Source organism: Anolis carolinensis, chromosome 4 (genome assembly GCF_035594765.1).
Source record: "Anolis carolinensis isolate JA03-04 chromosome 4, rAnoCar3.1.pri, whole genome shotgun sequence".
Lineage (NCBI taxonomy): Eukaryota > Metazoa > Chordata > Lepidosauria > Squamata > Dactyloidae > Anolis > Anolis carolinensis.
The window spans coordinates 51,879,948-51,894,354 of NC_085844.1; the positions used below are offsets into that span (position 1 = coordinate 51,879,948).

General features: G+C 39.1%; 1 protein-coding gene across 2 annotated transcripts in view; it reads left to right on the plus strand.

Moving 5' to 3' along the window:
* Positions 1–14,407, plus strand: part of LOC100563474 (ras-related protein Rab-10) — a 57,896-nt gene that overhangs the window by 31,009 nt on the left and 12,480 nt on the right. The window contains exon 4 of one of the 2 annotated variants that reach the window (XM_003223522.4): positions 8,642–8,731. The exons of the other annotated variant lie outside the window; for it this stretch is intronic. Coding sequence (XP_003223570.1) covers positions 8,642–8,731 — 90 coding nt within the window. The remainder of the gene's footprint in view (positions 1–8,641; positions 8,732–14,407) is intronic. 2 annotated transcript variants of the gene reach the window in all.

The following is a 14,407-nucleotide window of genomic DNA, read 5'->3' on the forward strand; positions in this document are numbered from 1 at the left end:
AAGAAAAGACAGTTTAATATTCTGCTCGTAATGCTGAACACAGCAAGTTTCAAGATAAACAGTATGTTTACCATAGGAAAAATCACTTCAAAATAAAAGTTTATTTTATGGATTGTTCATACCAAAAAGCATATTTTTTATTTACCAATTTAAAACTTTTGTTTACCAGTCTTCGTAAAAAACAAATATATCATAAAATATTACAATGCCGGCTGAAAACAATACATTAGTGGTAAAATGAAACTATCACTTGTGTCTAAAATATTCTTCCATTTAAAATGTTTTAGCCAATACTTTAAAAATGGAAGTATCAGACACATCTCCTTAGAGGCAGCATCCCACAACTGAGACACTCATCACCTTTTAATATTTCAGAAATGAAAACTGGGATATTGAAAACTGGTCAAAAAAGTGAATGTTATTATTGAGAAAGAAAACAAAAGCTAGGACAGTCTGCAGCAGTTTGCTTTTGTCTGAGTATACAGGGAAGAACAAGATTCTGCCTCAACCTCTTCTCTTCCTCCTGATGAGTTAATAGAGTGCAAACTGCTTTTACACTTTGAACTTAGTTTGAAGTAACCCTAAGAGAAAAGGAGGAAAGTAGGAAAGGCTGGTTATAGAATGGGAACAGTTTTGGACACTGATGGCTGTCCTACACAGGGAACTGAAGACATAAGTTTCTCTCAGCAACTTTCAGTATTATTCTGGGCAGCTCCTGTGGAAGATATTCAGAAGCACTGTTCTGCAGTGGTTCTGGTCCTTCGTGAAGGGATGAACTCAGAAAGTGGTGCCAGGGGTCTTCTGAAGGGCAGAGTGAGAAACAAAGACTCTGTATGGATGGGGTTGCATACCCCTAAAATCTCAGTCTCACCTTTTGGGTGTTCTCCTAGACTAGTGGGTCTCGACCTGGGGTCCTCAGATGTTTTTGGCTTCAACTCCCACAAATCCTAACAGCTGATAAACTGGCTGGGATTTCTGGGAGTTGTAGGCCAAAACACATGGGGACCCACATGTTGAGAACCACTGTCCTAGACCAAATGTGTCAAATGTGTAGTCGTCCATATGTTTGGGCCTCCAACTCCCAAAAGCTGGTGTCCAAAACACCTGGAGGGCCACAAGTTTGACACCACTGTTCTAAGGCCCTTCTACACAGACCCTAAATTGCGGAAGGAACCAGGATAAAAAGGGGGTGGATAAATGACCTGTGCTGAAAATGTGCACTGGATTTCATTAATGGCCGAAAAACATGTTAAAAGGATGTGCTTAAAATCTGATTTTGGCCAGAAAATGTACATATTCATGTCATTGTATATCCCTGCATTCAAGGAAAACATGTGACTTTGTTCCTATATGCTAATGTGGACTGTTCCAGTGCATGTTCGCATTTTAAAACCCTAAAACAACTGATGAGGGCTGTAAACAAATGGAGCCACTGACAAACAGGTGGCTAAATGGAAGTACAATTGGAAAGCAATTCCCATGAGAACTTTCTACAAGCATTCCTTTGTTCTGATGTTTATGAAATTAAACAGAGCTTGAATGTATACAGGGCGCACCAGTATGGGAAGCAAGTGACCCCAAAGGGAAATGGGGTCCACGAAGAGTAAAGACAGCAGGAGGGTGAGAAGAGATGACAAGAAATTTGCTTGTGTGTACATTGAGATATTCATATATGAGGTTCAGCACATCTTGGTGAGTCAATAAAAATAAACAAACTAAACTTCCACTGGATGTCCCCTGTCCATCTTGCAGATTTCCAAACTCTGCTACAAATGACCATGTCAGGGTGGCAGGGGAGCATTTACCAAGACTAACAGCTCTATGTTTGGACTTGCTGTCAGGTACCACAATTTTTTGCCCCACTTATTTCTCCCAATTATGAGGCTGTCTGGAAGTGCCCCTAGAATCAACTCTCAGGCATGATTCCCAGTTTTTAGTGGCAACTCAGAGTGCATTCACATGGCTAAAACTAGAGTGCCAGCTGTATCCATTCCTTGTCAGATCTGGCTCCAGTGACATATTCCTTGATTACATCCAGTTTGAACTACTGTAATGCACTCTTCATTGGAGATAGTTCAAAAGCATTTTGCAGGTCCAAAATGCTGCAATCAAAATGCTGACTAGGGCCAATTGCAGGAAGCATCTAGCTTCCTTATTAAAACAGTTTTGGTAAATTACCACCGTCTGGTTTGTTTCCAGACACAATTCAGAGTCTTGGCTTGACCTATGAAGTTCTATACAGTTTATGTCCAGACTATTGGAAAAACTATACCTTCAAAAAATGGATCTGTCAGAATTTTACAATCTACAGAAGAAGGCATTCTTTTGATCCCACCACCATTACATGCTATCTTGATGAGGACATGAGAAAAAGGCCTTCTTTCAACTTCTGGAATGCCCTTTCATGGGAGGGAGCCTTCCTTTTATATGTTCCATATGCCTCATAAATAATTGTATACAGATAGCCCCGAGTTACAGAGTCATTTGTAAATGGCTCATAGTTTAGAACAGGGGAAGGAAAATTCTCTCCTGAAAAGAATTATCATGGGGAAAAGGTGTCTCAGTGGAAGATTTATCACCAATCCTTGTTTTTCAAAATCCAATTATCACAGGGATAGAAAGTGAGGTGAAATCTTCTGAACAGGGGCAGAGACAGTAAAACAAACACCACAGGAGTGTTAAGTCTTCCTAATGCTATCCAAAGCTAAAAAATTCTTATTTTTGGCTGGAGTTACACTTAAAAATGTACCTATTCTGATTAACATACAAATTCAACTTAAGAACAAACCTACAGAACTTATCTTGTTCATAACTTAGGGACTGCATGTACTGCTTCAACAGTATGATTAGAATTGTTTTAAAATGTTGATTGTTGTATTGTTGTTAATTCCCTTTGTGAGCTGCCTTGGGTCCCACTCCAAGAGGAAGGTTGCATCATTACCATCATCATTATCTGAGACACAAAAGAAATTCTCCGAAATGCTCTTATACTTGAATTATTTCACACGTTAAAAATGAAGCTGAATATTTGACCAGTGGCCCTATAGGAAGTGCAGTATTTCATCAGTAAGGATTAAACTTGATGCAACATGTAATGTGTCAATGGGTTTAACATGACAGGGAGTTCAAAAAGCTTCAAGCACCCTAAATCGATGCTAATCATGAAGAACTCAACAGGTAGCAGGAATTTAACCTTTTCCTTCCCTGCTGTGGATCAGTCCTTCCTCTGAGGTCCTTTCTAGTCCCCTTTATACTCTCATATAAAACAGATTATCAAAGCAGATAATCCATATTATATGCTTTGAACTGGATTATATGAGTCTAGGGTTCCTTCTAGGGCGCTTCTACACATGCTGTAAAACCCGGTTAAAAGGGGGTGGTAGCTAAATGATGTTTAGCCAAAGTGTGGGAGGGATTGGGTTCAGAGGTAAAAAACACGTGTTAAAAAGGTTCGCTTATAACCTAATTCCAACTGGAAAATGAGCACTTTGCATGACCTGCAGTTGTGTAAAACATATGCTTTCCTTCCCTCCCTCTGCGTAGACTGTTCCAGCACATGTGCACTTTTTAAAATCCCGAAACAACGGATCAGCTGATTGGGCTGTCAAAGGGACACACAGGTGGTTCTAGGGAAGCACAAATGGGGAGGAATTAGAACTCTCTGAAATTATTTTACACTGTATAATCTTAAACTGAGGTTGAATTAAGGATTGGGGGAAGAGACACACCCAGCAGTTTTTTAAAATTCTCTCTGTTATGCGCTGGACCTCATATGCGCACATATGAACCTGCTCATATTTTTATTAAGATATTCGCATGTGTGCATATATGGTCCAGTGCAAACTGGGTGATTTTTTTTCCAAAAACACTTCTGCTAGATACTCCTCGTCCGCCCTCCATCTTGATCCGCTTCAAAAGAAGACTGAGGACAGCAGGGGACCATGTCCTGGGTCTGACAGGTCTGTATGTGGACCTGCTGCCAGGTTCTGGGATTTTTAAACCCACTTTTAAAATGCAGATTTTGGTGCTCTCTGGAAGTGTCCCTACACTGCCATATAAAATCCAGATTATCTTCTATGAACTATATTATATGGCAGTATAGACTCATATAATCCCATTCAAAACACATAATTTGGATGATCTATTTTGATAATCTGGATTATATGGAAGTGTAGAAGGGGCCTGAAAGCTTGATTTGTCTTAAAATTTTGGCATCATAATGCATCCTGCCTCATGCAAATAGCACTTTCCTATCCCTTCATTACAGGGATTTTTCTTTGGTCAGAAAAGAGAAACTCCCCTTGACAGTTTGCCTTACTTCTGATTAATTTTTCTTTTTTTGAATAATTTATGCATTAAATGCAGAAGTGCACAAAACATCATGCACAGTTTAGGTCTTAGTATCAGCTCTTGGGCTGGCCCTGTCAGTGCAAGACTTCTCTTGCATTGAGTCTCTGTACATAATCAATTATTTCTGTATACTGATGCTCATGTTATTGTGGTGCGCCTCCCTGTGGCCAAAGATTGCAAATTATGAGCTGATTGTAGTTAATCTTCAGGGCTGTGAAATCGGCCTCAGTTTCTCCTATTATGAAGGAAACACTTCATTTTGAGGCAAGAAATGGCCATAGGAAGATTATAAATATCTGTCCTGGGGTTTCTCCCATTCCTGTAGTGTAATATTAAGTCACTGAGTGTTGCAGACAACACATGATAGATATGCTGTCGAAGGCTTTCATGGCCAGGATCACAGGGTTGTTGTATGTTTTCTGGGCTGTATGGCCATGTTCCAGAACATGGAACATGGCCATACAGTCCGGAAAACATACAACAACCACATGATAGATAATCTGATCGCTGATTAAAGACTTCAGTTGAAATGATAAATACATTCATTTTTTACGTGGGTGGACCTGGTTAATTAATTGTGGTCTTTCATGCTTATCTTCCCCCCCCCCCCCCCCCACACACACACACACAGCCAGAATAATAGATTTTAGCACTGATTGAATATCTCTTATCCAAAATGATTGGGTCCAGAAGTGTTTTAGATTTTGTAATATTTGCGTATGCAGGCAGTCCCCAAGTTATGAACAAGGTAAGTTCTGTAGGTTTGTTAAGTTGAATTTATATGCAAGTGAGAACAGGTACATCTTTAAAGGGTAACTCCAGCCAAATATATATAAGCTTTGGATAGCATAGGGAAGGATTAACACCCTTGTGGTGTTTGTTTTGTGGTCTGTGCCCTTGCTCGAAAGATTTCACCTCACTTTCTGTCCCCGTAATAATTGGATTTTGAAAAATGTGGCTTGTTGTGAAAACAAGGATTGGTAATAAAGCTTCATTGGAGGCACCTTTTCCCCATGATAACTCTTTTAGGAGAGAATTTTCCTTCCTAGGGGTAGATTTTTCTCATTTCCTATTGTCTTTCCCCTTTTGTAACTATGAGTCATTTGTAAGTCGGATATTTCTAACTCAGGGGCTGCCTGTACATAATGAGACAGCTTGGAAATGAAACTGAAGTCTAAACATGACATTCATTTATGTTTCATATACATCTTATACACATAGACTGAAGGTAATTTTATACATAATATTTGTAATAATTTTGTGCATTTAACAAAGTCAGTGTCTTTTGAACTACCAGAAAGCAAAAGTCTCAGCCATTCATGGGGGACAGTTTTGGGTTTTGAGAATTCTGGATAAGGGTTGTTCAACATGTATTTATATATAGAGATAAATCACTACTGTTTTCAGGCATGCAATCCACTTTTTCAACTTTTTTAGAAAGCATCTACATAGGTAGTGTTTTCTAATTAAACAAACATGATTAAGTGATATACTTGTCGATTTACTACACTGTTTCAAGAAATTGTGAATATAATTTTATGTAGGAGAACCACTGACCTTAATGAGTAAAGCTCCAGTGCCTACTGAAACAACTAACATTTTGGTCTATTAATCCAGGTTAGATTGATTCATTATTTTAGGCCTGTACTTTGTACTCTTATAATGAGCTTACTTCATTTCAGAGACTGCATTATCCTGAACATCAACTGCAGTTATGAAATGAGATTAGTTGAGTGGATTAAAAAGATGAAACGGCAGCCTTTCATAATAAATCTTGCCCGCTGCTATACTGAGAAAGTAGAGCTTTGCTGAGAATGGGTGCAGAGGAATAGCAATAACAAAGGCTGGTAGACATGTAATGAATAAGCATACTGTTCCTTTGTGTCTTCCCAAACGGTGTGTAGTAGTGTTTGAGATATTTGTCAAATTCTTTGCTTAGATTACAATATCCAGAACCTTATGAGGAGTATAGCCAAGTTCTGCTTTATTATTTGTTAAAATTAATAGGGATAAATAAGATTGAGGTACTTTGGGCCAAGTTTCTTTGATAGTTGAGTGGATGGAAAACAAACCATCCTAACTCAGTTTGCACAAGTTTTGGGGTGGGAAATTCTAGTTTTCTGCTAAGAAATAGGAGTAGTTTTGATGCAAAATCTGTGAGCATTTGTTGTCTTGGAATTGGACATGATTATTAATTTCATTTGAGATATGGATTTAATCCAAAGGTACTTTTTACCAGAGGAAGGTGGTTACACAAAAAGTTTGTGTGGAGTGAGTATTTCATTTCTGTCCACTGCTTGCTCCAATCATAGCACACTGTGCTATAATCCCATATTTGGAAGGTCACCTTGACCATAAAGATCAATTTGAAGGCCAGGAAAAACCCATTGCTCAGGTAGACAGATTCATTGTTCTCTGAATCCTGTCCAGCAAGTGTCACAAATTTTACATTATAGGCATGCTTACAAATACTGTGGTTAGTCTTAGAATATATCTTTTACATCAGTTGACTTATATTTCATGGCCTAATGTAAGAAATGTATGTCCCATTTTTTATTTTATTATTGTTTGGGATTACCTTATTGTCATTTCTTATGTGACATCATAGGACTGCTGCATTGAAAGTTCCAGGGAATTATCTGTCTCAAATATAAATCTAATGTACTAAGAGTAGTTCTCTACTTTGGGAAGAATTTTCTAAGATTAGATGGTTTCCACCAATAGGAGCTAGAGATTCCTATGTCATCAATATGTGTCAAAAAAGAAAATTTAAGAGACCTTGTAACCAGGACTATGTACCTTTACAGGGGGGCTTAGCCAGATTTAATGGGCATATTGTAAACCATTAAAATCCTTAAATGGTGTCACGCCCGTGGCAACGGAGCACCAAGAACCTGACGCAGAGACCAATATCTATCTAATATCTTTATTAAGTAAATATATAAAAGTAATAAAAACAAGTGAAGAATATAGTTCAGAAGCAGACCTATCAAATGAGGTCAAATATAGTCCAAAAATGTATTGTCCAATAAATGATATTAGAGTTCAAAGTTTTTAATCCAATAACCGAAACACACACTATTGCCAAGCAATAGTGTGGGGAAAATGCCCAGGGTCTTTGAAGTCCAAGGTAGCTTGAGAACAAGGCTGGAAACAAACTTGAATCATTAAACAAGGTCCGTGGCTAGGAACAAGGCGAAACAGAGATTCTAAGAACAAGGTCCGTGGCTAAAAACAGGGCTAGACAAATCTTGAATACTTGATCTGGAAAGCAAGGAACTGGGGTTGCGGACTTTGCGAAGTCCACACAAGGCTGGAAACACGAAGTTGCTTCTGGAGCTGCTCTGTTGACTCCGCAACAATTCTAACGTGCCAGGCACCTATATTGGGGTCTCGTTTTCCCGCCAACTACCTCTTTCCCTAGAGAACGGGAAACGAAACCCAACTTTGTCCAGATGTGAAACTCCTTAGAATTTCCCAAGGGAAGCATGGCTAATCAGCCTGTTGTTTAGCTGCAATCCGTAAGCTCCTGCGAGTCTGTTCTCTCACTCCCCTGTCTGCAGAATAGGACTGTCTCCTAGGGAACGGGGGTGAGGAATGCCCAAGGTCTGTTTTACTGGGTTCTTGGGCGAAAACATCCGGCAGCTGGAAAGATTCCGGCTCTTGTTGAACCGGTGAAAACCCCATGTTTTCGTCTTCATCTGTCACGATGGCACTAGGAGCAGGACTACAAGGCCCATGAGGCATCACAAATGGTGACAATAGGAGCGTTGAGGGGCATTTAAAGACTACCCACACAAAAATGTCACAAAACAGATTGAAAACTGAGAAATAGAACAATTCCCATGCCACTTCAATTTAACTGTTTTTCCTCGTTTCTATGCTCAGGGGGGTCACTGGAGCTGATTCCTGTCCATCTTTAAAATCCTTGGGAAAATCCTTCAGAAACTGAGTCACACAGGCAACCCCAGAACGATCTTGTTTCATCTGATGGGACTCCTTTTTTTAAGTGTTTACAAATGTTTGGAACACAGCATGGGATGAAGTCCTCATGACTGTGCCATAAATTAGCATTAGGATAAGTTGACAGTATCCACACAAACAGCTCTCTCCTTTCTACCTATTGAAGCTGTAGATGATATTTTCACCATTTTAGTGTTGCAACTTTGAATATCTTCAGTGAAAATAGAGCCAGAAAGCCTTGGTTATCTGTAAGGGGAGAAAGTGCAGAGTATTACAATGTCTTACATTTCATTTTTTAATATTTAATAATGTTGCTTTTTCCCATTAGAAAACCGATGAAACTATAAATATAATACTGTTGGGTAACAAGTGTGATAAGGAGATGGAACGTGTAATCCCCAAAAACAGAGGGGAGAAGGTAAGCACTGTTCACAAGTACTCTGTAGAAATTTAATAATGCACTGTAAGAACAGATACTATGGGTTTCCATTTTATAATTATAGAAAAGTAGTTTGATACAGGAAGGTTACATATATTTATAACATTAGTGTTATGCTGGACTAAGAGCAAACACTTGTGGAACGCATTCTGCCTTACAACATATTTTTTGTTCATTCTAATGCTTTAAAAACCTTGAATCTTCATTTTTTTCAGAACAGATTTTAGTACAGGTTGAATACTCCTAATACACAATGCTTGGGATTATTATTATTATTATTATTATTATTATTATTATTAAAAGCGCTACAATACAATTTAAAATATACAAATTTACAATTATTAAAACAGTATTACACAGCATTAGTATTCAAAACAATTCAGTTAAATCCATACAAAGATTTTTAAAAACGAATAGCAGACCGTGACCTGATCTTCTTCTTTAAAAGCCTTCTTGAATGAAAAGGTTTTAGCCTGCCACCGGAAGGACAGCAGGGAGGGGGCCATTCTGGCTTCCCTGCACAGGGAGTTCAGAGCTGAGGGGCAGCCGCTGCTCTCTCGTTCCCACCAACGGAGCTTGAAAGGGAGGTGGGACTGAGAGAAGGGCTTCTCCTGAAGATCTCAGGGCCCGGACAGGTTCGTACAAGAAGATGCAATCATCAAAATAGCCTGGACCTGAGCCATCTAGGGCTTTAAAGGTCATAATCAGGACTTTGAATTGCTGCTGCAAAAGAGGAGCTGTCCAGTTAGAATGTAGCTCTTTGGATCAGGTGAAGTTTCCAAGCACTCTTTAAAGGCAGCCCACGTAACGTGTGTTACAATAATCCAAGATGGAATGTAACTAAAGCATGTACCACCATGACCAGATCTGGCTTCTCAAGGAACGGGCGCAGTTGGCGCACAGGTTTTAATTGTGCAAAGGCCCTCCCAGCCACTGCAGATACCTGGGCCTCCAGGTTCGACGCTGAGTCCAGGAGGACCCCCCAACTGTAGACCTGTGTCTTCAGGGGGAATGTAATCCCATGCAGCACAGGCTGGATCCCTATTCCCTGATATGCCTTTTAACTGACCAGGAGCACCTCAATCTTGTCTGCATTAAATTTCAGTTTGTTTGCTCTCATCCAATCCATTACTAATGACAGACACTTGTTTAGGGTCAGGACAGCTTCCTTGGCTTTAGGTGGGAAGGAGTAATAGAGTTTGGTATCATCTGCATATAGGTGGTACCATACTCCAAAACTCCAGATTACCTTTCCCTTTTCTCCTGAATGACCTCCCCCTTTCATGTATACGTTAAAGAGCATGAGGGACAAAACAGAACCCTGAGTAACCCCACAGGTCAATGGCTAGGTGTTCGAACAGGAGTCCCGCAGAAGCACCTTCTGGGTATGGCCCTCCAGGAAGGACCAGAGCCACTGTAAGGACAGTGTCTCCCATTCCAGAGAGACGGCCCAGAAGGATACCATGGCCGATGGTATCTAAAGCCACTGAGAGGTCCAGGAGAACCTATTGCGCCAAATTGCTATGTGTGTGTGTGTAAAGAAATCCTTGCAAAGTTATTTGCAAGAGATCTCTGCAAAAGAGCTCAGCTTTGCAGAGGCAAGCCACTCCTCAAACAATGTATCAGTTTGCTGGCAGATGGCTGGATTTGTCAGTTGGGAATTTGAGCTTCAAGAGAGAGCACAGAAAAATGCAGGCTCTCTAGCTACGGTCAAGTAGCAGTTTGAATATGCTATGCTGTATATATTGAATGCTGATTGATTAGTTATTGATCTTATGCAACTACATGGACATTGTACGATTGCAGAACTGTTTTATATTTCAACTCAACAAGCAAGAGTAAAATTCCTTTGTTTCTTTCAATTCCTCTGCCTGGTGTGAGTTTCTTTGCACATGGTGTTAACTAGACACTACTGGTTCCGCTACATTCACTCCCTAATAGGACCAACACACACCCCCTGTCTAGCTCTCTGTATAGGTCATCCACCAAGGCAACCAAGGCTGTCTCTGTTCCATAGCCAGGCCTGAAACCTGGAGTTAGAAGGACTCCAAAACCTTACTCAAAACGGGGAAGTTGGACACTGACCATTAGTTTTCAATTATAAAGGGGTTCAGGTATGGCTTTTTTAATATGGGTCTCACAACTGCCTCCTTTAGGCAAGTTGGAAGTTTGCCTTGTTCCAAGAGTCATTGACCACCACCTTCATCCACTCTGCCAGTCCCCTTCTGGACTGTTTGATCAGTCAGAAAGGGCAAGGATCTAGAATACATGTGGTAGCTCTCACCTCTCCAAAGATCCTGTCCACATCCTCAGGCTGCACAAATTGAAAGGTATCAATCAACACTGGACAAGCAGGAGCCAAAGTTACATCCATTGGAACTGTATCAGTAACAGCATCCAAGTCAGAACGGACCTGAGAGACTTTATCTGCGAAGTGTCAGGCAAATTCTTCACAGCGGGCTGTTGAATGGTCAGAATTTTCTCCTTGAGGACCAGTATGTAATAGTTCTCTGGCCATTCAAAACAGCTCAACTGGATGGTTCAGAATAAGAAGTATTTTGGATTTTGGAAAGTTTGCATATCCATAATGACATATCATGAAGATGGGACTCAGTTCTAAACACATTTGATAATTTTCCTGGCTTTATTTTATTTAGCCCACCAGCACATACATTCATATTGTAAAAAGAAGTGGGTAAAAAAACCCTCCAGTTTATTCATTCCTAATGTAACAACATGCCCCCTTTCCCTTTTACTATACAGAGAACAACTTTTTCAAGGTCATTATTCTTGATGTAATAATGTAATCTCTTTTCCCTCTGTGGGTTTTTGTGACTGACCTTAAAGACAAGTCACAAGTAATTGTGAGTTGTGAAAGGGTGCTTGTTACAAGGTACTGAATGTGTTAAAAGATATACTGTACATGAGATCATTGAAGAGGCATATTTTTAAAAAATGAATTGGTCTTTTTAAGGATAAAACATTTTCTTTGTATATTTTGCATCTATCCCTATGCTTCTGGAATACAGCAAAATGAACTTTTGTTTATACAGATAATAGAGGATTTCTAGAAAAGTCAGAGAAACTGTATTTCTTGAACAATAGTTTGTGATTAGAGAAGTAAAAGCTATCATGATGAATATTCACAAGGGGGCAGTGTTGAGTGTCACACTTCCTGGCTTCTGAATATTTCAGTTCTTTTTTCAATTATACAGTTAACAGGGTAATTTTTGATTAATAGAATAAATCAGTTGCTGCCTCCTCATTGCTCAGTCTTCTTTCTCAGTTTCCTTTTTTTCCAAATTGGCCATCTATTCTTTTGCCACAATATGAGATATTCGGATACCTCCCTATTGGTAAATTCTAGAAAATAAAACAATTTAATACTGTCCACTTGCTCCAATATTGTAATATCAGTCATATTTGTGACCAACATGTTGCTTACAGTACATTATTAAGTGCCAATAGTAAGTAAAAGCCCTGTATCCTGGGAATGAACTTTGGACTTTGAATTCTGAGGAATCCTGAATTAGGATTCCACTAGTAAGGAATGAGGCTGGCCTGCTCTTGGTTTGTGACAGCTGAAGAACTGCTTATGGATGGAGTGGGCAACATGAACTACTCCAGAATAAACTATGAAGAAGACTCTTGTGGGCATAATCGAACAACAGGCCTGTCTAGACGAGTGCAATTTTAGTCATGTTTGAAATCACTTAATAATACCGGCAATGTCATGGCACAAAGCTTGTCATAAATGAAAGATATGCCACTGAATGCTACTCACTTGCTCCCAGCTAAGCACCTAAACAAACTACTGAGCTTTGCAGTGTGTTTGGCTCATCTTGCCATCTGGCAATGGGCAGCATCTCTTTTCCCATCCAACCAGAGAAAGAGGGGAAAATCCTGGATCTTTATGTTTAGTTGTTTGGAAAAGAAACCAAACAAAAAATGTAAGCAGGCCACACCAAACACATAATAAACCATCTGTGGAGTAAAGCTCCATGGTTTGTTTAGGCATCATGAACTGCTGAGCACTACCTACCAGCACCATAATCCACCCCACATAGGTGCTTGATCATCTACAGAACACCCCTTTAGATCTCCACTCACATGCAAACACAGACATATACTTCCTGTGCTTTCATAAATACAAATGTCCGCTTCTCCCTTTTCTGTCATTTGCATCTCCCTGTCATCTTCCATCATTTTCAAAAGTCATGTAATGCTTCACATAGAAATATGTATAAATACATCTACATGTTTCTAGGGCATTTGATCTTTTCCTTGTTTTCAGATGGTACATCTCCTAACCTGCTGATAAAGGTGGATAAACATAAGCTTCATTAAAATATTATGAAAAACCACATGACGTCAAGAATGACCCAAAGAGTAATGGTCTCTCTTTCCTTTCTCTTCCTTTTATAGTCTCATAAAGAAGGGGCACTTTCACTTGTAACAGCAGCAGTTACTATAGATCTGTTTGATTTCTATACTTCAAGGACTTTGTTGTGAACTGCTGTCAAGCCAACTTCAATTTATGGCAAGCATAAGTTGAAAAGCTTCCGCATTACCGTGTATCAACAGCTCCACTCAGGTGTTGCATACTTGGGCCTGAGGTCTCCTTGACCAATGTGACCTTCTCTTCCTACTGTCTGTTAGCTTTCCAAACATTATAGTCTTTCCTAGTGAATCATATCTTTTCATGATATGTCCAAACTACACATCTCAGTTTAGTAATCTTTGCTTCCATGAAGAGCTCATGACTGATTTGATATACGGCCCATTTATTTGTCATTTTGGCAGACATATCAAATAATAATAATAATAATAATAATAATAATAATAATAATAATAATAATAATAATAATAATCCTTTATTTATATACTGCTCCATCTCCTCAAGAGGACTCAGGGCGGTTTCCAGCATGTACAAAAAACAGTCAGTTTGGCATGAACAAACAAACATAATAAAAACAATATCATGAAACAGCAGTAAAAACAGTTCAATCTAAAATGAACACAGTTACAGTACCAATCAACATGAAGGAGTCCAATACAGTAATCAGGGCTGTGAGGTAGACATAATCAAATGAGTTGATTCTCTTCCTATCAGCCTTCTCTGCTGTCCTGCTTTCAAAAGTATCCATTGAAATTGGAAACCACATAAGCAGCCCAGACTTTAGTATTTGATTATACTGTATATCTTTACACTTAGGGATCCTGTCTACTTCCTTCATATCTGACCTTGCAAGTCCTTCTCATTTCTTGATTGCACTCCTCATCTTGATTAATGACAGAGTCAAGGTACAGGGAATCTTTTATTTTCTCGCTGTAAATAATTTGTGATCAATATTTTTTGTTTTCCAATGCTCAATTCTAAATTTGTCTTTGTATTTTGTTCAATATTTATTTCAAGTTTTTACTATTTTCTGCCTGTAGTAAATATGGTGTAATTTGCATTTCTTAAATCATTGGTAATCATTCTTACAGTTTTCATCTGTTTCTTTTCCTTCTACAGCATTGGATTTATCTCTTGAATACGTAAACCAATCCAAACTTGCAGCATATTTAATTTGATAAATCAATGCGAAAAGTCAAAATCCAAGCTTTAAAATTGTTTTCCCCATTCACTGAAACATCATCTCCTCAGACAGG